This window comes from Eleutherodactylus coqui, chromosome 7 (assembly GCF_035609145.1).
Source record: "Eleutherodactylus coqui strain aEleCoq1 chromosome 7, aEleCoq1.hap1, whole genome shotgun sequence".
Classification (NCBI taxonomy): Eukaryota; Metazoa; Chordata; class Amphibia; order Anura; family Eleutherodactylidae; genus Eleutherodactylus; species Eleutherodactylus coqui.
In genome coordinates this window covers 144,368,830-144,396,091 of record NC_089843.1, presented here as the reverse complement: position 1 = coordinate 144,396,091, position 27,262 = coordinate 144,368,830, and the positions used below count along the sequence as shown (strand labels likewise).

Below are 27,262 nucleotides of genomic sequence, written 5' to 3'. Positions count from 1 at the left end.
GCTGCATATATGCAAGTGCCGGATTACTGGGATCTTAATACTGATCTAAGGGTAAAGGATATTACCCTCACAATCCATGGGAAACCCCTGGATGTAAGGGGTTTTCACATGCCAACAGCCTGGCATCGCTGCAGGGCTGAAGAAATCCCCCACGGCAGAGGATCGCGATGTTCTCCCATATTTTTCAATGAGACCGGCGCTGCTGCTCCCGGGCCCCATTGAAAACAGTGCAGAGTGATCAGCCCTATTCTCATTTGTACAAGGACTAGAAGCAATGGGATGAAGCTGAAAGGGAGGAGACACAAATTAGATATTAGACAGTGAGGGTGATCAATGAGTGGAACAGGTTACCACGGGAGGTGGCGAGTTCTCCTTCAATGGAAGTGTTCAAACAGAGGCTGGACAAATATCTGTCTGGGATGATTTAGTGATCCTGCACGGAGCAGGGGGTTGGACCCGATGACCTTGGAGGTCCCTTCCAACTCTACCATTCTAGGATTCTATATTGAGACATTCACATATAGCAAATTTGTTGCAAAACTGCAAGAGGATTGTGCAGCTTCACATCAACTCCTGATATTGGCAAACCAAAAAAAAGAAAAACACCGATAGAAAGTAGCGACCAATAGGCTTTCTGGAAGTCCGCAGCAGGTCTTCTGGTCTGTACACTCTCCTTTCCGCCTCCTGCTGATCGATGGAGCACTCAGTGTGGAAAACAGATTCCATGTGGTTGCATCCAGACCAAATGGTTATGGGGGTCTGAGCATTCGCAACCCACCAATATAAACCACTGACAGTTTATTCTAAAGCCATAATGTAGATTGTATATACAGAGGGGAGGGGGAGAGATGACAAAGTGCATATATATAAAAATGCATTACTTAACACTTCCACTGAACTTTGGTGAAGACGATCGATATGAGAAGGGCGATTACACCTTTAAGAGTTATCTAATGCCAAGTTAACAGCTGTTCCTCATTACGGCAGAGCCTTTTGTCTGAGCTTTCTTGGAACAAGCGGGGCATTAATCATTAGGAGCACTCCACTTCAGCTAACCCTTTCCTCTTCATTTCTTGGAATTCTAAACAGCAGCTTATCCAATGTGAGAACCTGATCCGCTAACAATTAGCGACACTTCATTCAGAGCGCCCATCTTTCTTTGAAAAATATCCATTACTGCGAATCGGACTGTTGAGTAGACTAAACGCAATTAGGACCTGGACATCTAACCTGTGAATAACCATGGAAAGCAATTATCCTGCGGAGTCCCAATCTACAGGAGACGACAAGCCATTAGTCAAGCCGTTCTACCAAGACATCTAAATGGACAGGCTTCCTTCCTCGCTTTAGTCTCCAACCTAAAACAATCATTTGTAGCATCATTCACTAAAATTCTTGACTGCAAGGCATCACTTACACACAATAATCACAATTGTCTGCTTAAGACCGGTTTCATACGGGCGACAAAATAACACGGGATACCATCTCCCAAATATGAACCCCATTCATTTGAATGGGGTTATACACATGAGCGATGTTTTCCTGCATAGCACCACGATACGATGTGAGAAACATCGCAGAATGTTCTATCTTCCTGCGATATTGTCCATGGTAGTCAATGGGGCCGGCGGCAGCAGGCCTGGACCCAATGAGAGCAAAGGGAGAACTCAGCGATCCTCTGCCACTGCTGCAGAGGACCCCCCCTTCAGACGCGGCTGGGAAACCCCTTTAGATGCAAGAGGGATTCCCTGCAGGATGAAGGACTCCCCTGCCACTGTTGTCACAGAGGATTGCAGAGTTTTCCTATTGCTTTCAATGGGATGTAGGTATTCCCCACAGTGATGCAAAGCTGTGTTCACATGAAAATACCTCACATCCAAGGGCTTTCACATGGTGGAAAATGCGATAACGGGCTGTGATTCACGGCCCAATTTTGCCCTTGCCCGTGTGAAACCTAAGGCCCATTTACATGCAGCAATTCGCTCAAAATGCATTCAAACAAATTTCGATAATCGTTAAATGTAAATGTGAAGCAATAAAGCAATGTTGGTTCATTTGTCGTTTATCGACGCGTTTCAGCCTGCATAAAACCAGTCGTTCGTTAGTTTGTAGAGATGAGCGAACGTACTCGTAATGAGCACTTACGCACCCGAGTACCGCCATTTTCGAGTACTTCAGTACTCGCGCGTAAAGATGGGGGGGGGGCGGGGAGAGGCGCGGCGGTGAGGGGGTAGCAGCGGGGAACAGGGGGGAGCCCTCGCCCTCTCCTCTCCCCCCCACTCCCCGCTGCAACCCCCCGCGCCGCCACGGCGCCCCCCGAATTTTTTCGCCCGAGTACGGAAGTACTCGAAAATCGCGGTATTCGGGCGAAAAAGGGGCGGGGCCGAGCACGTTCGCTCATCTCTATTAGTTTGCTTTTCTCTTCATTTAAATGGCAATTGTTCAGTCTTTGAAAGACTGAACAACTTGAGTGGAGGGGTGGTTGTTTGCCTAGCAAAACACATGACTACTTGTTTAATCATGTGGCAGAAGACAATGAGTTATCTTAACACAAATTAAAACCCTGCTGGCCAGAGATGCCTCGCATAAACACACGGCCACCCGAGCAAACGCATACAGTGTTTGCCTTAGCTAATAAGGAAAAGGGAGAGATTTCAAAGGATTATCTGTACATTTAAATGCTCAGAATTTCTATGCAAAAAAGTTAATTCGTTCGGCCATTCGAACGATAATCGTTGTCTGTAAATGGGGCTTTACTGTCCACAACTATGATTCTGTGGCACTTCTGTACCTTTATTTGTACCTGATGCCAGTATTGTAATTGAAGACCCCCTGGTGTCCATGTAAACTGTGAGGAAATGGGTGGTCTCCACGTCATAATATGGAATATACAAGAACATGGAACGGATTAATCTAGGGACATTTTATGGAAACACAAAATAATATGGAATTTTAATGATTAAGTTATATGTTGGCTGGGCTGAACCTGAATGAGTTCAGGGGACAATAGTTGTCCAGTTCTCATAACCAGCATGTAACTAATTCGAATCTCCATGCTTACTTAAACCTTTTACATGCCAATATTCCCAAATGGGATCATTACTAATTTTTTTAGTAGCATAAATTTTAAAACACTTTTGTTAGAAAAAAAAATTAAAATTGATCCATAAAAAAGGTTAAAAGGGACCCCGTCAACAGTTTTTGGACATTATACTAATAAGAGTGCTATCTTAATGAAGTTTCAGGGATTACCATACTGATCTTTGTTGCAAAAAATTCAGCTAGCGGAGTCGGTCAGGCGCACCCTCCGCGCCACACGGCTGCATTTGTATATAGCACAGGAGCTTCAAAACATTGATTGCTCTTTACAACATTGATAAAGACTAGTGTGGTAACCAGTGCAGCTGCACTAATATAGCACTGTTATTCGTTTAATGTCCCAAAAACTGGTGACAGGGTCCCTTTAGGCCTAGTGCCCACGGCCGTGACGGCGCCCCCCCCCCCCCTCCCCCGGAGACCCCATACTCCCCTCCGGATCCGGCGCGCATGTGCAGTATGTCACATGACGCGCCCACAGCGTCACGTGACTGGGGCATCGGTGAGCAGGGAAGCGTTTTCCGGCCATCTTCCGCTGTGCTAGAGCGGAAGATAGCGTGACAGACAGCTTCCATTGACTGCAATGGAAGCCGTCCACGCGTATGCCTGTGACAAATAGAACATGCCGCGGGTGATTACAGGTTATTTCATGGCACCTTGAGCAATAGAACCTAATAGCTGCGGGACAGCGCCACGGATTTCCTATGCGTGATATGCGGCGGACATCCGCCCGTGGGAATTAGGCCTTTAAAGGCAAGCGGTTGCATTTCTAAAAAGGTGCCGGGGCTGCAGGCTGATTTCAGCATTTTATCACTTCTATCAATTGCTTCAGGGTTTTCGAAAATTTACATTTCATAGTGTGCAGGAATCCCATGCGGCTCATTAATATTCATTGCTCACCCCGCCCCTTGACACTTATTGACAGGTCTCTCCATTTGCACAGTAATACAGACAGATCTTTCAATCAGGGGCAGGAGAAGCAGTGAATATATGATTTAACAGGAACATTGGACTCAGCTCTGCAGGTTAAAAATTGCGTGACTGAAATACCTGTAGCCATTATGGACGCAGCAATACCAATTATTACTTCATTTTTTTAACATAAGAAAGCAATACTTCTGTATTGCAGTGTATCATGCACATCAACAAGACACAGAGCCTAATAGGAGTACAAAGACGGCAGACCTGCAGGCCAATGTTGGACCCCCGACTGTTATAAAAGCAACCAGGGGCCTAACAATGTCAGATGACGCTTTTACCATAGCTGCAGATGTGAAACACTTTGCAAAAAATGTCTGAATTGCACATGGCTACTCCCAAATGTAAACAGATGGGCAGCAGCACACTCCAAATAAACCACAAAGTGGGGGAGGCTTTACCAAAGGAAATGCAAGGACTTCAATAATTGTACATGGCAGCACGCCTGTCCACGGGCATTGCGGTATTCTGCGGATCTCCGCCGCCTAGGAGCAGGAACCTTCCTTAGGCTGGGTTCACACGGGTAGATTTGCCACGGAAATTCCGTGCAGAATTTCACTGCGGCAAATCCGCCTGCAGGCGTTAATCCTTTTATTAGCCAGCCATGTGGACAAGATTTGTCAAAAATCTCAGCCACACGGGGTGGCGAATCCGTCACCGCAAAGCCGCCGCAGATTCCTGAGACGCAGCATGTCTTTTTTTTTTCTACTGCGACCGCGCTCTCCTCTAGGGAAGACCCGGCTGCAGAAGAAAAGCATGCGGCGAAGTCACTCCAAAAGCCTCGGCTAAGTGCTGTGGGTTTTGAAGCTGCGCTTTCATGGCGGAAATCTTGCGCTTTTTTGCTGCGGCAAAACCGTGAGATTTCCGCCAAGAATATGTCCTGTGGGAGTCCAGCCTGCAGCCGCTCTCACACAGGGGTTAGCGGAATGGCGTGTTCGAAAAATGTTTTACTGCGATTTAGAGCGGCGTTTTTGAATACATTCTACAGCATTTTGTAATGCACCCCATCATTGTAATGGGTGATAGTGCTTAAAAACCCACAAAATAGCGCAGACAGCGTTTGAAAAATCGCAGCGTTAGAATCGCCACATTTGACCGGTAGTCTACGAAGTCCTATTGAAATCAAAGGAGGCGTTGTATAACGTTTAGCGCAGCCTTTCGAAGAGTGGCCCTTTACTTTAATAAGTTGGGTAGAGTGAGCCGGTGCTCGTTAGCTGGACTCCTCGCTGACCTGTAAAGGAAGGGTGCCAACAGCTCCATACTTCGATGGTGCAACCCCTTTACCTGGCTCTTGACTTCTACAAGGGGCGGTCTTGGTTTTTGTCTTATTTGATAGCATCTAGCAGGGCTACAGACCATCCAGGAAGTTTTCCCTACTGGTTCTGCCGTCTGCCCTTCTGGCTTACTATGCACATGTAAGCTTTAGGACGACTTGCATTCCCTCACATAATAGCACAGTGACCTTTGGCCACCAGAGAGCAGCCAGCAAAGCGCAGCCTCAGGCAATTTCATAAATAGCAAAGGGGTCTTTCACCGAACTCTGGGGCCGCTTTGTTAAACTTACATACTTAACATAGCTATGCAAAACCCATAAATTATCTTGTTCCTTGCAGGCTGGAACTTCAATAAAACAAGTGATTTTAAAAGCTATTATAGAAAGAAAAGGCTGACATGATTAAAAAAAATGGAAGGCCACAATAAAACATGTGAGCGCTTTACTGGAATTCATCTTAGAAGTAACTTTACCAGGCACATAAAAGTGGAGAGAGCCCCTTGCTATCGGGGGGTAAGGATAACCTACCTGGGTCATAAGAGTTTGTTCTTCTTACAACTAAGCACTAACATCTATTAAAGAACTGCACCCCGCTTGGGGGACATGGTCATCCTATATAAGCAACTAGGCACCAGTTATTTATGGGGAACTATGGAAGCCAGCAGCCCGCCAAAGAAGGATCCAACCTCTGCTTGTGTGACATTAGAAAACATGGCCACAGCTTTAAAGAAGTTGTACCAGGGTCATAAGTTACCCCCTTATCCACAGGATAGGAAAAACATGCTGATCGTTGGGGGGGGGGGGTCTCACTGCTGAGACCCCCACAATCTCAAGAATAGGGTCCTATGCCCCCCATTCTTCTCACTATGGTCTTACTGCACCCCCTGCAGTGAGGGGGCGACTGAGCACCGCTCCATTCACTTTCAATAGGACTGCACAGATAGTTGAGCAGCAAGCACTCCGATGGTTCCCTTAACCACTTTGTAATTAATAACGAGTTCCATTCTTTCCAATATCACTGCAGGGGAAGAAGTGACCCCACAGTGACAGACAGAGGCGGATACAAAACGCCCGTTCTTGAGATAGGCATGGGGGTTCAGAGCTGTGACTCCCACCAATCAGTAATGTATCCCCTATCCTGCGGATGAGTGTTAACTTGTGATCCTAGTACAACCACTTTAGACCCTCGGTGACCACCGATACACCTTTTCATTGCCTGTATCGGCGAGTTCTATGCATACATGGCGGCTGCTGGCTATTTGTTACAGCAGACACCCAGCGGCAGCAGCTCCAATCAGCCATGCGGCTGATCAGAGCTAGGAACCCTTTACATACCCTGAACGATATTTGGGGGTCCTGTACAGCCCCCGTGATTAGATCGAAGGGAGCAATGTGGGGGTCATGGCAGTCGGGCGCCTTTTGAAAGGCTCGTGGGGTGGCATGCCTGCCTGCCCGATATCAGTATGATGTAATGCTATGGCATTACATCATATTTCAGTAGCAATCAAAGCATCGCAAGTTGTTGTCCCCTCTGAGGACTCAAAAAAAATAAATAAAGTTTTACTAATTATTACAAAAAAGGAATAAAAGTAAAAAAAAAAAAAAAAGTCATTTTTAGAATACAAGAATCTAAATAATAAAACAAATACATTTGGCACCGCTGCGTCCATAAAAGTCTGATCTATCAAAGTAATGCATTATGAACGTTGTCAGGAACAAAAAAAACAAAAACAAAAAACGAACACCAGAAATGCGTTTTTTTTTTTGGTCAACCTGTCTCCAAGAAAAAAATGCAATGAAAAGCAATCACAACGTTGTATGTATTCCAAAATGGTACCAAACGCAAACTACAGGACGTCCCACAAAAAATGAGCCCTTGCACAACTATGGCGACGGAAAAATAAAAAAAGCTATTGCGCGCAGAAGAGGGCGGCAGAAAATAATTTTAAAAATTAAATATCTTTGAAAAAAAAAAAAGCAAGTAGTACAGCAGAAAAAAAAAAAAAAAAAAAGGAAACACGAAAAAAAACTAAGTTTGGTATTGTAGTAATCGTACTGACCCATAGAATAAAGTTATGTCATTTTTGTTGCAGTTGGTGCGCCGTAGAAATAAGGCGCAATGAAAGGTGGCAGAATTTCATTTTTTTTTTCCATTGCTCTCTGAATTTTTAAAACATTTTTCAGTACATTCTATGGTACAATAAATAGCACCATTGAAAAATACAACTGGTCCTGCAATACAGCGACGTCGATGGATAAATGAAGGACTTACAATTTTTTATTTAAGGAGGAGGGGGGGGGGGGGGGATGAAAATGGAAAAAAGTTGTCACTAAAGGGTTAAACAGGACCTGTCACCACCACTGGCATGGTCCATTAGTAAATACTTGCATTGTATATGAAATAATGGTTCTAGAACATCTTCTATTAGAACTCTGTGCCTTTCCTCTGTTATTCCTCCTGAATATCTATGAATTAATGGACAACTGGGCATTACCATTACCCTTGTCAACTGGGTGTGTCCCTATACTGTCAGCTCTGATTGGACACATCTCAACCACTAACACCTATTGGTCAATTTAGTCATACATTGCTAGGAAGAACAGAGGAGCAGAAAAGTGGCAAGACGAGAGGATCTAGAATGGTTCGATCACATTTAGGTCCTTCGACAACGGCATGACAACTTGACTACATACCTGTAAACATTTTAGTGACCGTCCTGCTCTGTTTGCGGGCTGAACATATAAGCAGTAGCCATGGTGGAAAGAAGTCATGATGTGTTGCTAAAAGATCAGCTATGGTTCCCGATAGTCCAGATGGTCGGTGTTCTCCTTCCGTTACATTGCATCCTTCATCCACTGAATCAACCACCAACAGAAGACTTTGTGGAGGAGCGCTCAAGGCCAGGAGAGGGAGAAGGATGCACCTGGAAGAAGGAGGAGGATTATTACAGGCCAGTCTCTGAGAAGCCACATGATTATTCTATTCTCTAAGAATTATAGTAGTAAATCAGCTCTGGTTAACTTAAGGCAGATCTCTGGTTGAGCGGGCTGCTTTACCTGGAGGCATCTTTTACATCTCCTTGAAGGGTCACCGCACTATTAAGGCCTGCTGCTCACAGGCGGATGTGCAGCAAATAGCGCCCATAACATGATAGGGGAAATAAATTCTTCCTGCACACTTGCGGAAATCCCAATTGAGGGGAAAAAAATGTTACATTTTTGCACAGATTCCGTGCAGACAGGTTCCATTGATGGAAGCTGTCCGATCCTCGGGGGCCTTTTACAACTGGCGCAGGACAGATAACTATTTGAAAAAAAAAAAATCCATACTGAGCATATCCGACCGCAAGCCGTGTGGACCATCCACAGTACAGATGAAAGGGAGTAACAGGTACGCACGGACGCCGTTGCTCCCAGAGCCGGATGCCGGGGTTTGACTCTGCCGTGTGCAGGAGGCCTTACTACATCACAGCTGCTGAGAGCGTTACCTTTATTTTACGCTTTTCAAAAACCTTACTGAAATAAAAGGAGGGTAAAAACAAACAAAAAAACCCACAAACCCACCTACTTCCGTTTTAATTCAGTTTCTCTGCTCCAAAAACGGAAGAAAACAAAATAAGGCCATAAAACCACCACACAGGTAAAATTCCTTAAAAGGGTCTGGTCCTATTGGAGCAAGAGACCCTCTATACGCTCCAATCCTCACGTTTCCCATATTCTATCAGCTTGCCCCAGACTGGAGGACGGGTAAGGGGGGCATTCAGCAAGCAGACGCTACATCACGTCCGTAGCCGCGCTAACATCTCTGCTTGCACGCTAAAAACATTGGCTCTTTCCAAAAGATGCAGAGCATTATATTCCCGCCAACATAAACGCAGTGGGACATCATCTTCTGGGTCACTGTTTCCACTTGAAGCTAGAAAAAGAGAAAGTCAGAAATCCTAGAGAGCGTAGGAGAGTTTCCACTGCAGTCAGCCAGTCTTATCAACTGCTTTCAGCTTTCCAAAGCCATTCCCAGGAAAGACAATCCTGCCTAGAAACTGCCTATAGCGTTAAATGCAGAGCGTAGATTCCGAAGTTTCCACCCGGGGACATAAGAATAGCAAACCTCCTGCAGAACTGTATACAAAAACTGTAAGCACAATGGTGGAGCTGAGCGTCTCAGAGCCATTCTTAATATACAGGTTACTATGGCCGAATCTGCATCAATACCAAACCACACTGCGAGCCGCACAAAGCGGAGACAACTGGCCGCCGGACTGAAAGGACCTTGTTTTCATGCCGAGCGTTTACAGCCTACAGGGACTGTAGACTGCCTCGTTTTTAGCACTTTTATTAATCCCAGGGACAATAATACCCAGTTTCCCTGAAAATAAGACAGTGTCTTATATTAACTTTTGCTCCAAAAGATTTCTCTTTTCTTAATGTATAGCTGCCTGGACACTATTTAAATTCAGTTTTTTTTAATTAACTGTTACAAGGGCTTAATTTTGGAGTAGGGCTTATAATTCAAGCATCCTGAAAAATCATTCTACATTCTCAAAAATTCTAAAAAAAATCGTGCTAGGGCTTATTTTAGAGGTAGATCCTATTTTCAGGGAAACAGGGTATGACCTTGAGAGACTGGCAGAAGTGACGTGGGACGAGTAATAACTTATAGTCATACTGGATAGACTCCCATTTAGACTTAGACTTTTTAATTGGCACAAACATAAGAAACTTCCCAGCCATCAATAGAAGACAACCCAAAAAGGCATCAGCTACAAGTCTGGCCCCCTGGTTGCCTTAACACATACACAGTAGATTAAAGGTAGTGGATAATGCTGATATCAGTGGGATCCTTTACCAATCGGAGGTCTGGGTTACCTTGTTCTAGAAATTGGTGGGAATGCCAGAAGCAATCCCTAAAGTGCTTGGTCAAGACTTGGACCAGGTTAAGCGGCATAACTAAAGACACATCAAGCTGCTCCAGGCAGGTTACGCCACCCAAGACGGACTCCTCCAAAAACACTACACCGAGCAAACGCTTCAAGACTAAATTTACAAATGCAACTTCTTAAAGGGGTTTTCCCATGACTTAAAATGGTCTCTCAACCACTCTGTCCTTCCTGGTTGCTGCTGACCAGGACATGTGACTGCTGCAGCCAATCACTAGCCACCTGCAGTAACCTTCAATAGCTAGTGATTGGCTACAGAAGTCACATGTCCCGGTGAACAGCAACCAGGAAGGACAGAGTGGTTGTGAAGCAACCCTTTCCAATCCAGTTTTCCTGTCACCCGCACCCTCCCTAGCTCTTATTTATTTTGGGTGGGAAAGCGTGTTGTGGATTCCTTGGAACTACTCAAGAGAAACACGAAAAAAGTGACCCGCCATGGTGATTATATTAGCAATTTTTTGAAATTTGAGTTAATATGTATATTATACATGTACAAGGCCAGCTGCACACGAACGGGTATGAATTGCAGAATCCGTGATCGTCTGTGCGGAAGAATATCTGCACCAATTCAAACCAATGGAGCATCACGAACGGACGGCGACTGTGATTCTCTGCTCGCGGAGGTAAAGGGGGGTTGGAATTTGCAACAAGCTCCATTTTTGTGCGGGGCCGCACGGACAGCTTGAATGCCGTCCGTTCCGCGGCCCTTCCACAATTGACATTGCGGAAAGGTTGCGGGACCGGCATCATCGCCTAGCGACGGTGCAGGAAAGATAACCATTTGAAAGAAGAAAAAAAATCTGTACTGCACATGCCCAACGGCTCGCCGTACAGAAGACAAGAAATGACAGGTACGCAGGGTTACTGGCCTGTCTCTGCTGCGGGATCCAACCGGCCTAATATACGTAGACAGAAGAGAAATCCAATGATGGACCCCTCTCCTGCATAGTGTTAGAAAGGTTGTCAGACCTCGCCCAATATGGGAGCTGTGCAGGGAGATATCAATTTGGGATGAGGTCCCACACTGGATTGGAAAAGGTTAATATTGGGAGGCTCTACAGCAGAGCTACAATTCTCAGGCCACCATAATGTGCCGTAAAATAAGATTTCTTTCTGACACGTCGATTATCGCCGGAATGAGCAAACGAGCGACGCTATTGCTAGCTGGTTCGCTCTCAAGCAGCCCGCTTATACCGGCAGATACATCGTTGGCTCGTTCAAACTAGAAAATCGCTCACTGAGAATGACTGAGGGATCGGCATTTAAACCGAATGATTAGCGAACGAACCAATGAGGATTTTTATGCTGCAGAAAACGGACGAATGAAAAGTTAACGATAATTAAGTGCTCGTCGTTGGCTCGCATTCAAGCCGGGTTTAACCCCTTGAGTGGCACGCCCGGAAAAGTTCCGTGACGAGCTCCACTGCTCATATCAACATAGCCCGGAAGATTTCCGGGCTATGTATCACTATGGGAGCTGCAGAGCACAATGCCACAAGCTGTGACAGTGTGCTCTGCCTGCACAGTCCCACAGAGAACAAAGTAAGGGCTTTGAAAAACCAGCAGAAGATATTGCCGACATGTCAGCAATGTCCTGCTTTGTTTACAGGTTGCCATAGAGACCATCGGCTTGTCAGAAGCAAGCCGATGGTCTCTGTGGCAGGGAGAGCTGGTTGTTAGCTGTCAGAGGACAGCTAGGTACCTGCTCTTACAGCAGAGATCAGAGAAAACCTCCGATCTCTGCTGTGTTAACCCTTTACATGCTGCAGTCTATGTGACTGCAGCATGTAAAGGGCTGTCACTGCAGCATGTAAAGGGCCGTCACCATCGGACCCCCGGAATGTGATCAGGGGTCCTGATGGGTCCCTGTGGAAGTCCCCTAAAGGGACAAAAAAAAATAAAACATTTTTAAAAAATTTAAATTAAAAAAAAGTAAAAAAATTATTAAAAAAAATAAAAAAAACACTTGTCTCCCTTTACTTTGTAAAAAATCAAAAATAAAATCACACATGTGGTATCCATGTGCGTCGTAATGACCCAGAGAAGGAAGTTAATACATTATTTAACCCCTTAATGACATGGCCCCTTTTTTCTTTTTTCCCCATTTCTTTTTTTCCTCCCCCCTGTTTAAAAAATCACAACTTGTCCCGCAAAAAACAAGCCCTTATATGGCCATGTCAATGGAAAAATGAAAAAGTTATGGCTCTTGAGACGCAACTGCAAAACTAGTTGAAATTCAATGATTAGACCATTTTAAAAAACCTGCCCTGGTGGGCACGACAGGGTGGTAGGAAATCCGCCACTCAAGGGGTTAAGACACAATGGTTATTCAAAAAAATCTTTTCAGCGATAATCGTTGTTTGCTTTTCTTACAGCGCAAGGTGATCACTCAAACGTTGATTACCTTAGGCTCCGAGCGGGGGATGCAGAAGACAAGCGGGGCCGCTTGTCTTGTGCATCCAGCTGTTCTCTGCATGGAGCGCCCGGCTGTTATACAGTTGAGCGGTCTGAGTGCGGGATGAAGAACACAGCTGGAGTGCTGTGTTCTTCATACCCCCCATGTGTTGAGGGAGTGGGATACAGCTGAAACAATAGTATCAGCTGTATCCCGCTGTGAATTCCTGATAACTAATCTTTCAGCATGCTGAAAGATCAGCGATCAACGGCAGCTTAATGAAAACTGCACGATGTCAGCGCAGTTACACACAACGATTATCGCTCAAAAGACAGCTTTGAGTGATTTTTGAACGAAAATCGTTGCGTCTAAAAGGGCCTTTAGTCTGAACGATCATCACTCACTTTCACTCGTTTGAACGATTTTCTGAATGATCGTTCCGTCTAAAAGGTCCTCACTACATGCTAAATCAATGAAATGCATCCAATTGTTTACGGGGCTCAGAAGACAACTCCTATATGTAAACAGCCCGGCAGAGGGTTTATGTTGGGCACGAGCCAAGTGGCAGATCCTGTTCCTGTCTCTTCGCCAGGCATGCCCTATTTCTGATGTAAGCGATACCTTCCACATTTTAAATAGCATAGATGACAATAAGACATCGCTGCTTGTATCCTGGCCTTGCTACAACATGCCTGCTGCACTGCAATTAAATGGTATTAAGTGATCTTTAGTACTTTCCCCAAGTGGAGTTAACGATAACTGCATAATACACAAGTGTGAACTTTTTTCATAGCTTATGAAAAAAAGGATATACATTTTCCAAAAAGGCTACATGTGAAGGATTCCTAAAGCAGCGCAGAAATACATAAATAACCACTCAATCTGTACAATTTGTCACGAGCAGAGTAGGATCTGTCAACAGCCGGCAGCAACAGATAGATGTTTGCTGCAAGACAGTTTAGTGTCTGTACTAATCTTCCAGCCAGTCCTCAGGGGGGCACAGGGGCACCTCCAGGGTTACTCGCAGCGATTCTTCTATATATCGATTACTTTTCTGATCCTTGAAGGAGAGAAAAAAATGCCAGGAAGTGCTTTACAGCCCAGCCAGTGACCATGGGGTTATACCGTTATATTAGGGATGGACCAAGAGTGGGCGTGGGCCCCTTCAGCAACCAACGTTCATGCCCCCTTTGTACCAACGTAGGGGTCTTAGAATCTAGACCACCACAAGTAACGTTCACAGTGCAGAAGCTGTATAAAATGAGGGGTACATTTTTAAAAAATTGTTTACACCAGTTTCTACTATTAAAAAAAAAAAAAAAAAAAAAGTCACAAAACTTTTGCGCAATGGGGTATTTGTGGAAAAATTGGCAACTTTTGCATTTTGCTGCACATTTTGTTGCGGATCTTGCAGTAGATTTCACCCTTCCAACTGAATTCATATCACTTTCGAGAAACTTGCGCAAGATTTGTGCATTGTGAAACGCACAAATATGAACCACATTCTTTTGAATATAGTCCTATACATGACTGATGTCTTCCCGCAGTGCGAAGAAAAAAAACAACAAAAAACTGCCCCGCATCCACGGGTAAATCAGATGTTCACGAGCATGAAATCGTGCGGCGTTTCACAGCCTGATACTGTGTGCGCCCATGTGTAGGTAGCCTAAGGCCTCCCTCAACACAAACGCTTTTTTCCATGATTACTGCGGAGTTTTCAGTGCCACGGTAATCACGGTATACCGCTCCCATTGTTATCAATGGAGCCTCTCAGGCAGGCCCTTGATTTTTAAGCAGAGTCTGCTTTATTTTTAGACGTTTAGCGCACCTCATCAATGATGAGTGCTAAAAGCCTGTGGTTGGGCGCAGCATCGTTGCGGGTCGAAAATAAAAGTAAACCGCAGTGCTTTGCCGAACGCCTGTGTGAGGGAGTGTTGGCATGTAATTTGCAGGGTTTTCAGCACAACTGAAAATGCAGGCAAGGAAGCAGGAGAAAAAAAAAAAAAACACAATACCTAGCTGGCGCTGTCCGGGTCCCTGCAGCTGCTCTCCGGAGCTCTGGTCAGGTTTCCGGGCACTTGTCAGCGCCGACAGAGCATATCTTGCTGGTAATGGGGTTTGAAAACCCCGCCTCTAGCAAGAGACTGCTCTGATTGCCTGAGCCAGCGCTTGATGCAGAGCCAGCGCTGGAGAACCAATCAGAGCAATCTATTGCTGGAGGCGGGGATTTCAATTTCTGTTACCACTAAGAGATACTTTGTCGGTGCTGACAAGTGCCCGGAAGCCTGCCCAGAGCTCCAGAGAGCAGTGGTAGGGACCCGGACGGCGCCAGCTAGGCGTGCATTTCTTTTTTTTTTTTTTTCCAACTAGTGTAGCTAGGGCTGATCTTTCTAGATTAGTTGCTGTAGACAAAGTGTTTTATACAGTATTAGAAATCTCCCTCACAGTCGTTATGTAAGCTATGGATGTAGCGATCGGTAACCTGACTGGCACATCAGATTACTCTTAAATGATAGCAACTTCTTAAAATGTCAAGTTTGCTGCATCTGTATATCCAGACCCAAGTGGCAAAACACATTTCTTGAGGGCCGTGCAATCTAAGCAATAAGTGCAAACTCAAATCACTCAAATCCCCTGCAAACTATCTTCAGGTAATCACAAATCAGATCCCCTGCTGTGCAAAAGTAATCCGCTCCCTTTAAAGTTTATAAGTGACACATTTGTTCCAGCCAGGGTTTTTATTCCAGACAGATAGGCTCTTAAAGGATCTCAAACTCACAGTTTAAAATAGTTTGCAGAAGGTTTTAAAAATAGAATTAAAAAAAAACACTGGTTGCAGAAGTATTCAGCACCTTCAGAGTAGTGAGCCACTGTTTGCTCTATGGAGGTAAGGTTCTAGCAGGTTTGCACTTGGAGGGATTTCCCCACAATCTTCTAGGTCACGCAGGCCAGTTGACTAGATTGGCTCCATATCTGGACTAAGGGCACTTTTACACAAGCCAATTACTTTTGTTCTACAGTGCGTTCACACGCTGCTGATTTCTGGCAGATCAGCGGAAGATGAACGCATCCACACATAGGCAAGGATCTCTGGTAAGGGGACCAACGGGTACTAGTGGCTGTACATCTCCCCCTTCACAGGAGGAGGGGGGAGGACAGCCGCCCGCACTAACAGCAGATTGGTGGGGTGTGGGAGCAGCAGTAGTTCCCTCCAGCGCTCTTCCCCCTTCCCCCTCCCCCCCCCCCCCCCCTGCTATGGATAGGACAGTTGTGTGAAAAGGAATGCACATCGGCTCCACAGCAGGACAGGAGAGCCACCCATACCAACAGCTGACTGATGGAGGCGGGGGAGCAGCAGCAGTTCTCGCCAGCGCTCACCAATCAGCTGTAGGTACGGGCGGTTCTTCTCCCTTCCTTATAACACAGCTGACGGCTCCATAGCAGGGGGAGGAGAGCTGCCGTAGGTCCAGCTGATTGGTGCCTAGTTTTGCATAAGTGTATACACCATACCTCACCATAATGAGACGTGCCATGCAGGGTTCCTGAAAAGTTGTGATAACTAATGGAATCATTACAGTGTCACTCAGCTCTTTCAGGATCCTAAATGCCAGCTGCAGAGTTATGCGAGCATTTATACAATGTACCTCACTAAAACTAGTCAAACATGGCATTCAGGGCTCCTGGAAAGCTGTGTGACAAGATCACCATTACATTTACACTCAGCTGTCCCAGGATCTTGAATGGAAGGTTGACCTAGTCGTATATACAGATTAATTTTTTTTTCCCGCCAGACTGGCCCTTTAGGATGATCCAATGATCAAGCAAGTACTCATGCCTAATAATTAGGCTTTAAGACATTGCTATTGTATTGAAATGGGGTGGGGCCAATTCCTCTCCTTCCTGTGAGGTTACATACATTGCCAGCAGTCTTCTTCCTGCCAGCCAATGCACCTTATGCCACAGCTCACAAGCCAGCAGAGGGAGTGCCGATCTACTTCAGAGACTGTTCCTGCGAGCTGTCTTGGCAATAGATCAGAATTCCTTCCTAGGCAGTGACCGCTACGTCACAGGGGCGAGATCTTCACTGACCCGGCCGGAAGAGAATGCGAGGAATGCAGCCTTCATAACAAGCCAGACGGCGTGCGGTGAGCTGACCCCGGGGCCACTGCAGAAGCTCAGCCAGGAGAAAATATGGTAAGGAGACTGACGGTGAAGAAATTGAGTATAGAATTATTATTATTTTTTTAATGACAAAACCCCTTTGAAGGATGGGTCATCAATATGTGATCACCTGGGGGCGGCCACTTGGGATCCCCACTGATCGTCCAGTCCTTTGTCAATGCAGTGTGGTGGGCATGTGGTTCACCGCTATTACACTTCTGGATCCTCCCCGAGATCAGGGCCAGAAGTGTAATAGGAGGCATCGCTTCAATTGATTTCAATCAATTACAATTTCAGTGGCCATTGATGAGAACATCCCAACTGCCGCACTGACAGTGTGCCGGACGATCAGCTGGGATCCCGAGCGTCAGACTCGCGTTGATCAACTATTGATGATCTATCCTGGATAGATCCATAGTTAACGTCTAGAGATGAGCGAGCATACTCGCTAAGGGCAATAACTCGATTGAGCATTGCCCTTAGAGAGTACCTGCCCGCTCGGAAGAAAAGATTCGGCTGCCGGCGGCGGGCGGGGAGGAACGGAGGGGAGATCTCTCCCCCCCCCCAGCACCCCCCCACCCCCCGCAACGCACCGCTCACCCGCGCGGGCACCCGAATCTTTTCTTCCGAGCGGGCAGGTACTCGCTAAGGACAATGCTCGCTCGAGTAATTGTCCTTAGCGAGTATGCTCGCTCATCTCTATTAATGTCCCAGGATACTCCTTTTAAGAGGTGCTGTCCGTAGACTCAGACCATTTTCACATAAGCCGTCTTTTGCTTCATATTTCACGCGCAAAATACGTAGTGCTGAACCTCCATGTATTTCAATAGGGCCTCTCACATTAGTGTTCTTGCTCCTCATATTTTGTGTGCGCAAAAAAAAAATCACACGCAGCGTGTCCTATTTTCAGCGTTTTAGTGCTTATTTTATTTGAAATGTATGGAGTGTAAAAAAAAAAAAAAAAAAATTATACGTTTTACTGCATTTATTTTAATGCAGGTTGCTGTGCCACTGGGAGAGGAATAAAAAGCTGTGAAATCAATAGGTGCATGCCTGCGTTTCCTATGCGCAAAAGTAGGCAGTAAAGATGCCAACGTGCATAAAAACGCAGCGTTTTTACATCCGCTCGTGTGAGTGGCTTCAGTCACAGCACATAATTACAACTATTCTACACGGACGTGAAGCTGGCTTCAGAGTACATTGGTTTACAATAAATACCAAGTGGCATATGCATTTCACAAACGCAACGACTTTTTAATTGGCTTTGAACAACTGAATACTTTTGCGAGATGCTATAAAACAGCGCGCTCACACGTGGCGATTTGCTGCTGATTTTCCATAGCAAATTTACTGCAAATGGCGCACGTGGAATATTCTGCTGTGGGAAGAAAAAAAATAAAATAAAAACACAGCAGTAAATCCGTGGTGTGCGAACGCACCCTCAGGACAGGGGCCGCTATGGCTTGCTGTAACAGTCAGTCTCTCTCCTTTATCATATAAGCTCCGTAAAACACACAATTCTGCTGCCATCACTACACTACATCAGTACGGTGAAGCATGCAAATCTGTAAATAGCCTTCTATTTCCATCCCATACATATACACATGCGGCACTGCAGGGGGCATTACTCTGCAGGAGCCCCGCTGTAGTTGTAATTGGCGCTGTCAGCATGTAATCCCTCTCTGACTGTACTATATAATTTATGGCATCAGACTGAGTTTTACATATTTTTTTTTTATATACCAATGATAAAAGTTACAATCACATTTCAAAGTCACTCACACCGCTGAAGGACTGAGTGAAGTTGTAAGAGATTGTCGCAGTCCGTTCCATTCCATTGGGTGTCCGTTTTCTGACAGCAAGCCAAGAGCCTAGAGCTAACGAATGGTTGGCAGAACTACATTCAAATTACTGCGTTTTGGGGGACGACTACCGTGCCCGGGTGTGTGCAGCAAAGATCAAGCGGCACCTGTCAGAGGCTTATTCTCAAACTTGGGCCGTAAAAGTCCTTCTGCACAATGAAAGTACTAGTAACCAACACTAGTTCTTAAAATAAAAAATTCTGAAATATCTGCCCCCTCCCTACTTCCAATAAGTACATGTTGGCATCTAGAACTTCAGACCGTCATTCAGACTCTGCTGACTATAATGGGATTCTTCCCTGGCTTCCGTTGACATTTTGCCAGATAAAATAGGGCAGCACGCTGTGCCACGTCATGCCAGATCTGTGCCGGAGACTCCAACTATGAAACCGACCTAACCTTTATGCCACCATCTGGCATTTTGTACATAAGTGACCATTAGAGCAGACCTTTCCTGGTCCAAGGACCACATTCCAGATTGTACTACCGGGCTGTTTTGCACCTGAAGGCCTTATTTCACAGGAGAGTATATCAGCCACCGTTTTCACGGCCGGCCGATATACACTACCATCTGATGCATTGGATTCCAATGCATCACATCACACAGACGTATTCCTGCGGTGTAAAAGATCTTCCTGTCCTGACTACAGCCACTGCCATAGACTCCTATGGGAGCCTATGACAGCAGCCAGAGAAAGGAGGTGGGAGGGAGTTTAGCAGCGTGACTGTTAAATTCTCTCCCCCTTCTCTCCGGCTGTTTACAATTGGAGGAGGCGAAGCTAAGCTCAGTACCGTCCCACCCCCTACCATTGCTGGCTGAGGACAAGGGGCGGGAGTTTAGCTCTGCCCCTTCCATTGCAAACAGCCGGAGGGGAGGAGAGGTGGTGAGCCGGCAAGGGGGAGGGAAGGGGAAGACGGCTTAGCAGAGCTAAGCAGTCTCCCAGCCAAACAGCATATACGCAGAGCCCGTACATCACATGGTAGCGTATATCGGCCGGCCGTGAAAACACCGGCCAATGTACGCTCGCGTGAAGAAGCCTTAAGGACCAGATACTTTTTAGGGATTTTACTGATGTGGTGGCTTTACTGCCCAATTTTTTTCCATCAGCTAACAAAGTTATTTTTGCTGCGTTTTCTTCTATGACATATAGGGCGATTTTTTTAAATATCTTTTTCACTGACTTTTTTCCCGTTTTTCTTAGTTTTATTAGAGGTAATCCAGTAAAAAAAAAAAAAAAAAAAAAAGATTTTTTTAAACAGTTCTAGTCATTTTTTTAATTAGCACATTTACGCTAAAATAAAGTGTGGAAATGGGTTACTCATTTTTTTTCGGGCATTTTGATATATAATATGTATGTTTATGATTTACATGGCGAATATGGCAAAGGTTTTGGTTGGCGTTGGGTTATTTTCTCTAATGTATATATTTTTATTTTATTCTGTAATTTTGTTTTACTTATTTATGTAATTATTTTTGTTTTTTACTATCCATGTCCCCCTGACTTCATATAATACCTCTGGGGGGGCATTCACATAAGTTTTTTGTTTTTTTTTTTACATTTTTTCACTGTAGCTGGGGCATCTATAGGAGCTTCAGTTATATGGAAAATCATCCCCCTGTAATGACAGTAGTCACTAAGAGAGCTGATCAGGGTCTGCTAGGACCCTGTAGCTCTGCTGTAACAGGGGAACCCGATGGTCAGGTGACCACCAGCTTGCCTTGTGAAGAAACACTTCCACTCTTTAGTACATAGCGCTCATTGAGCGCTGTGTACTAAAGAAAGGAGGGGGCGGAAGGGGTTAAAAAACACTTCCTCCTCCTCCTCCTCCTCCGCGTTATGAGCTTTGACTAACAGTTAGGCTGCCTGTCCACGTGCGATTGTTCATTTCGTTACTCACGGCGATAATCCGTTGCTATGGAAAGCACAGCCCCACTGTCCACGAGCGGAGAACCATAGCGATTCTCCGCTTGCGGATTCAAATCGCGGCATGCCGTGATTTTCCACGATTCTCCACGGTGTGCCCATCTGTTAGATAGGCTCACCGCAGAGACCTGACAGGTCTCCCCCCTCGTCCCCCGCAGCGGAATATCGCTGGTGATATTCCGCAACGGCTGTGGACAGGGGGCCCTAACTGTATTATTGTATCTTGTCACCACCGTAAGCTAGGTGTTTGACAGGGCTTGCATGGATGAACGCCCCTGTCACACCCCTAGCTCCCGATTGGCATATTTCAGGTTCTGGAAGTTGCTACCACCGTCGGTATACATTTTACCGTGCTCTGGAGGGTTAGGGATACTAGTATTCCAGTTAAACTTATAATATTTGCTGTAAATGCTTCCATGATACAGCTGTAAGATGGAAATATTAAGGCTGGGTTCACACAGGGCGGATTCCTGTCGGAAATTTCACGGTTTGGCCGCAGCAAAAACCGCGAGATTTCCGCCGGGGGAGGGTTTGAAGCGGCCCGGCTGCTTGCTCTTCTATTGCGGCCGGCACTCCCATAGAGAAGAGCGCGGCCGCGACGAAAATAAACAACAACAAAAAATGTAAATAGACATGCTGCATCTTCTGAAACTGCGGCTGCGGCGGCCGCAGCCGCGGTTTCAGCCGGATGTACCGCAGCGGATTGGCCGCTCCGTGTGGACGAGGTTTCTGAGAAATCTCGTCCACATGGCTGGCTAATCCCGAGATTAGCGGCCGCGGGCAGATTTGCCGCGGCCAAATGCCACGTGGCAATGCTGCGGCAAATCCGCCCTGTGTGAACCCAGCCTTACACTTTATAGTCTAAGCCTAACTGAAATACTAATCCCTAACCCTCCAGGGCACAGTAAAATGTATACCGACGCTGTGCTCCCCCATGGTGTCGCGCAGATAATGATGTGGCAGGGTGGCCAGCGGCCCGCAAATACTGTCACTGCTGACATGCGCTGAAGGCAGAGGAGGCAGGGGAGCGGAGTAGTTGGCAGCAGGCGCATCCCCTCTAACTGCGGAGCAAGGGAGAGTTCCGGCGGCAGCGTTCATTCACCGCTAGCCAGCAGCGCAGCACAACGCAGATGGCCAGGGTGATGGAGGAGCGGTAAGCAGCACTGCACATTGCCCGGGGAGACAAAAGAGCAGCAGGGGTGGGGGTGGGAAGGGAGTCCAGCGCAGCACATCAGCGATGCCCGGCCCCATGGACCAGGACAGCACATCGGCAGAAAGGGGCAAGTGTGAGCTGCAGAGCAGTGGGGTCAAGATCACTACATTGTTAGGACCTCCCAAGACCTTAAAAATGTTAACCAATCGGGAGCTAGGGGTGTGACAGGGGCGTTCCTCCATGGAAGCCCTGTCAAACCCCTAGTTTCCTGGTGGTGACAAGATACAATAATACCGGCCCTAACAACCCGACCTGCTTCTGATTAATTGCAGAGGCTTTAGGCTGGGTTCACACTGGGCGTATTCCCGCCAGAAATGCCGCGGCTTGGCCGCAGCAAAAACCGCGAGATTTCCGCCGGGAGAAGCGCCGCGGAAAAACCCGCGGCGGCTTTGAAGCGGCCCGGGCCGCTTGCTTTTCCGTTGCGGCCGGCGCTTTTATAGAGGAGACCGCAGCTGCGACGGAAGTAAACAATAACTAGACATGCTGCATCTTTTGAAACCGCGGCTGCGGCGGCCGCAGCTTCAGCCGGACATACCGCAGCGGATTGGCCGTCCCGTGTGGACGAGATTTCTGAGAAATCTCGTCCATATGGCAGGCTAATCCCGAGATTAGTGGCCGCGGGCGAATTTGCCGCGGCAAATCCGCCCTGTGTGAAGCCAGGCTTATACTTGCGCCGTATTTTTACTATAGTCTGGAATTAAAACCTAGGACTGGGTTATTGTGGAAAAACCTAGAAAAAAAAAAAAAGAAGAATTTTGTAATCGTACCGACCCACAGAAAAAAATGTATTAGTGTGATTTATGCTGCATGATTAATGCTGTAAAAGAAAAAAAAATGGCAGAATTTGTGTTTTGTCTCGCTATCAAAAAATAAATAAATAAAAAATTTAAAAAAAATACAAAAAAAAAAAACAATCAAAGTTTTACAATATAGTCTTATGCACCCAAAAATGGCAGCAATAAGAACTACAGTTCGCCACACAAAAAAAACAATACGGCCGTGTCGACGGAATAAGTAGTACAGATGGAAATCTCCCAAAAATCGTTGCACCCCTATGCCTAAAATAGGCAGTGTTCCCCACAAACTACTTCATACAACATTCAGACATGTTGTAGGATCAGCGCTAACTAGTGGTGTGCCAGCACAGTAGCCCCCTGCTACACCCCCCTCATTATTAACTCTTTCCAATCCAGTTTATATTCTGGTTTTCCTAGGGGGCTTACTCTTTCTGTTGTCATACAACGGCGCTATATGCTGGCTAAAGCCAGTACTGCATGAAGTGACACATTGGATTGGCTCTGACAGCAGAGAGGCTGGCAATATGCAGTAAGTGAACCCCGACGGATGTCTTCCAACATCGGAGCTGTACAGCTTTAAATCATAATGTCTTTAGAGGTCAGAGTGGATTGGAAAGGGTTAAGGGTTATTTAGGATAGTGCCTGGCTCTTCACGTGAAGATTACATTGGCATCCCGTACCCTAGAAAACCCCATTACTGGGCATAGAAACTGCGAGAATGTACAGTGAAGAAAGTTCTAAACTAGAAGTAGAAATGAATTCTCCTTGTCCCAAATGTGATTGTTACTCCAGTGAGTCAGCAGAGCTTCACTAATTAACGCCTCCTTTATCTGCTCTCTGCCAGGTGCCCGTTCCAGGACTGTATGAAGGCACTGCCATACTTCTGTTTTACGGCTCCCACGGCTCTGGCAGTAATGCTTTTGTTAGATGGTATTTGTTTATAAGCAGTAGAGCACTTGTGATCCCAAACATCTGAGGAGCTGCTCAGTTTCTCAAAACAATCAGTCTATACAGTCCCTGTTCAGACAATGTATTCTGCTGTACGATCTACAAGCGTCCCTTCCATTAGAACGGGAATCCGCACAGTAATCCACAGGTTACAGGTTATTTTCCAGGCAGAGATCTGAAATCCACACTGCAAAGAAAAAAAGCGATGCCCACACGGGGCAAGGGCCACTGAATGATGCCAATCAACGTGCAGATCTGCAGCAGCTTTTAATGCAATACCATGAGAGAAATGGCACTTAGGCCGGTATCAGAAGGGCGTAAGTGCATTTACAGGTGCATTTGCACAATTAGCGTATAGTATTTGGACTCATTTGCACACACAAACATGCTCCCATTCATTGTAACGGGAAATTAGTGCCCTTTTCTTGCGTAAATACGCAGGAAAATAGAGCACGCTGTGTACTTTTTCTTCTGGAGCAAATGAAATGTGCACGCAAAATACGTTGATGAGAATGATCCCATTGAAATCAATGGTTCTATTCACTGCGTATTGCATGCGTAAAAACGTTCCTGTGACACAGGCCTTAAAGGCATGGATTTGTGCTGCGGATTTCCTTTGAAGTGTGTGATTTTTACAATGTAGATTTTCAGTGTGAAAACAGCCAAAGAGCTACAAACTTAAAAAAAGTAAAAGATTAAAAAAAAATATATATATATATACACATTCCACTCACCCCTTCAATGCCCAGCAATCTATTGCAGAGGGCTAATGCTCTCTGTAGGTCCAAAAGCGACCAACATGGGTCTGCTGCAGCTAGTCAGCGGCTACGATGCTATTGGCATCACTGAGCCATGGTGCCAGTTAGGGCTCGTTCACATAATCACTTTTTGTTTCTGTTTTCCTGCTCCACTATGGAACTGAAAATGGCAACCTGTGTCCAAACAGAAGTGTCACATGACAGAACTAGGTAGCGCCAAATGGACCCCATTGACTATAATGGGGTGCGTTCAATTTCCTGACAGACTTCTGTCATTTGCAGGATAAATGCATTCTTTTGCCCTGTTTTATTACTAAATTCAACAACTGAAAGCATCATGCGGGAATGAAGAGGAGAGGAGTTTTTTTCTTTAAGTTCTTTAAGTTTTATACCGTTTGCACCTACTTTTTCAGAAATCCAAGACCCCCTCATAGGCACGGACATACTTACCTACCGTTTATTCTTCAGTGCAGGTTGCTTAGCTCTGCTTCAGAAGAATGCAGCTTAGCAGCAAACTAAACCTACATCTTACATCACCAGATAGACCGGTTTATCCACCATACTTCACACTGCATCTCTGCTTGAGCTAATTAATGGCTGTGTAACCAGATCAATGCTAAATAGTCTGCCTGAGGTTGGTAATTTCTAGGTACAGCATACATGACTGGCTAGTCATGCAACTGAGCAGACCTCTCCCTGCGACCATAAAACTAGAACGCTCTGGGTCAATTGAAGAAGCAGCTTGTTGTAAATGTTTGGTGAACTGGACACAAAACTCCAAAACATTCAGATTGTTACAGGAAAGTGAAAATACTTTGTATCAAGAAAAAAAATTGTAAATTGTGTTACCTCACATTTTTCCTGAACAGCAGTAAGCTAGTTGCTACAATCATAGCATTTACCTCTACCTAGAAAAATCCCACAGAGCAACCCATGCGCCTAGAAATCTGTCATTGGGGTCTAACTTCTTGGATAGTGTTTGATTAGAGGGGTACAAACAATTAGTAGTTACCCATGTGGCTAGAGGAAAGAAAAAAAAACAAAAACTTATTGGCAAGTTGGGTTCCAACCATTGACGCCCCCACCGATCACAAGGACCCTTTCCCCTCCATCCCGAATGAATGAAGCAGTGGTCACACACGCTCACTACCACTCCATATATTTCAAAGCGACTGCCGGTGAAAGAGTTCAAGCGCTCAGTTATCTGTGGAAGTCTGATCGAGATGAATGGAGCAGCGGCGAGCATGATTGACCACTACTTACTTCATCCAGGGGTAAAAGGGAACCCTGTTCTTGAGTCCGTGAGCCTCCCCGCCAGTCAGACCCCTACTGATCAGGTCTCTATCCTGAGGATAACTTCCTAGTCTTTGCACAGCCCCTTTAACGTCCATGGAAGTTCTTACTTCCTGGTATCAAGAAAATCAAACCAGCTCTTGAAAATAGTCTAGTCTAACTATCCCCTAAGGGCCACGGTACTTTGCCCACCCTAGTCATACTCACACCGTACTCTCTTGCCTCCTGGCTATTCAAACTGCATTTGTGGTAGGCAAGGGGCAAGAACACACATTGACAATAAGCCAACCGTATACAGTACACAGCACGCTGTACGGCAGGTCATCAATACTATACCTCTTGAAGGCCTCTGATGGATTTCGTTCACATTCTCCAGGCTGTAGAAATTTTTGAACCGAAGGGTCATTCAATTTATCCTCATACCCCGGCATGAGCCCTCCTTGACAGATCTGTTCAACCAGTGCCCTTATGAAGTTTCCCACACAAAGGGTATCGGAGTCTTGCGCCCTGCAAAAGTGGAAAGCCAAGACCTGGCGGTGCAAGCCCCTTTGTAAACCTGCAGGTGAACTCGGCCACAGCAATTCTGTACAAAGAGCTGTTTTCCCGCTGCCGGGGCCACCGACAAAGAGTAATCCCCAGGATGTGCCCTTGCCAGTGCTGCCTCCGTTGCTGCCGGAGTTTGCCACCAGGGACAGTTTGTTGGCTGTGCTTGTAGTGCAGCTTGTCTTCTCCTGCAGACAGTGCTGCAGCTTGTGGAAGATCCATTCCCTGCAGTAGAACGGTTTCCCCTGCAGCAAACTCGTCTGAGCCATTGTAGCTATTGGTCGGGAATTTGAGCTCTCATGCCAAACTGTGTTACTTTAGCAGAATGAACCTCGGGGCACAAACTAGAGCCGAATTCCAGTAGTGACATATCCCAAACAAGACGGGCCGTGGAATGCAGGGCGAATTCAATGGTTCCAGTAAATGTCACTGTACAGATAGAGGACGCTTACAATTCTCCGTGCATCTTGCCCCATCTTACTAGGAAGTATTCAGAAGATCCTTGTTCATCGCTCTACTTGTATCCCAGAGTAAAACTTCTCGGATGGTTCACAAAGTCAAGTACTCTCATCACTGCATCTGGATCTCATAGAAGGGCGCATTCTTCCTCTACCAGAAGGACAGAATACATCTGGAAAAGCAAGGGAGAGAAGGGGAGGGGGGAGAGACAGCCGTTAGTATGTACTAAGCCAACTGCTCATCACATGCTACACTTCAGGCACAACCAGCATTTCAATAACTTTATTTAAAAGTCTACAAACAGCAGAGTTTACTTATGAAGTACGGAGTTATGCACTTCAAATCCCAAAGCCAAGATTGTTATGAATAGCAGGGAAATTAGGACAAAAACAAACATATGCACTGCTTACATTAGCCTCTAGAAGGAATCTGGGGTAGCATATCAGCAGGAAATCACAGTATAAGATAAATATAGAATATAAATTTAAAAAAGATATATATATATATATATACACACACACACACACACACACACTTTTTTCCCTTTCTGTAATTTAATATTTTAAGAAGATTACATTGCTGTCAATGCTGCAAATTAGAAGGGTTGTAGGGAAAAAAAGAAAC

General features: G+C 45.7%; 1 protein-coding gene across 3 annotated transcripts in view; it reads right to left on the bottom strand.

Moving 5' to 3' along the window:
- ANKRD50 (ankyrin repeat domain containing 50) overlaps positions 1-27,262 on the bottom strand; it is a 57,619-nt gene that overhangs the window by 23,949 nt on the left and 6,408 nt on the right. For 2 of the 3 annotated variants that reach the window (XM_066573774.1, XM_066573775.1), the window contains exons 2-3: positions 25,973-26,810; positions 8,042-8,271 (exon numbers count right to left, since the gene is read on the bottom strand). In XM_066573774.1, the coding sequence (XP_066429871.1) occupies positions 8,042-8,271; positions 25,973-26,448 (706 nt within the window). In that variant the 5' untranslated portion in view covers positions 26,449-26,810. Of the gene's footprint in view, positions 1-8,041; positions 8,272-25,972; positions 26,811-27,262 lie in introns of those variants that run through there. The other variant, XM_066573776.1, reaches the window with a different exon arrangement.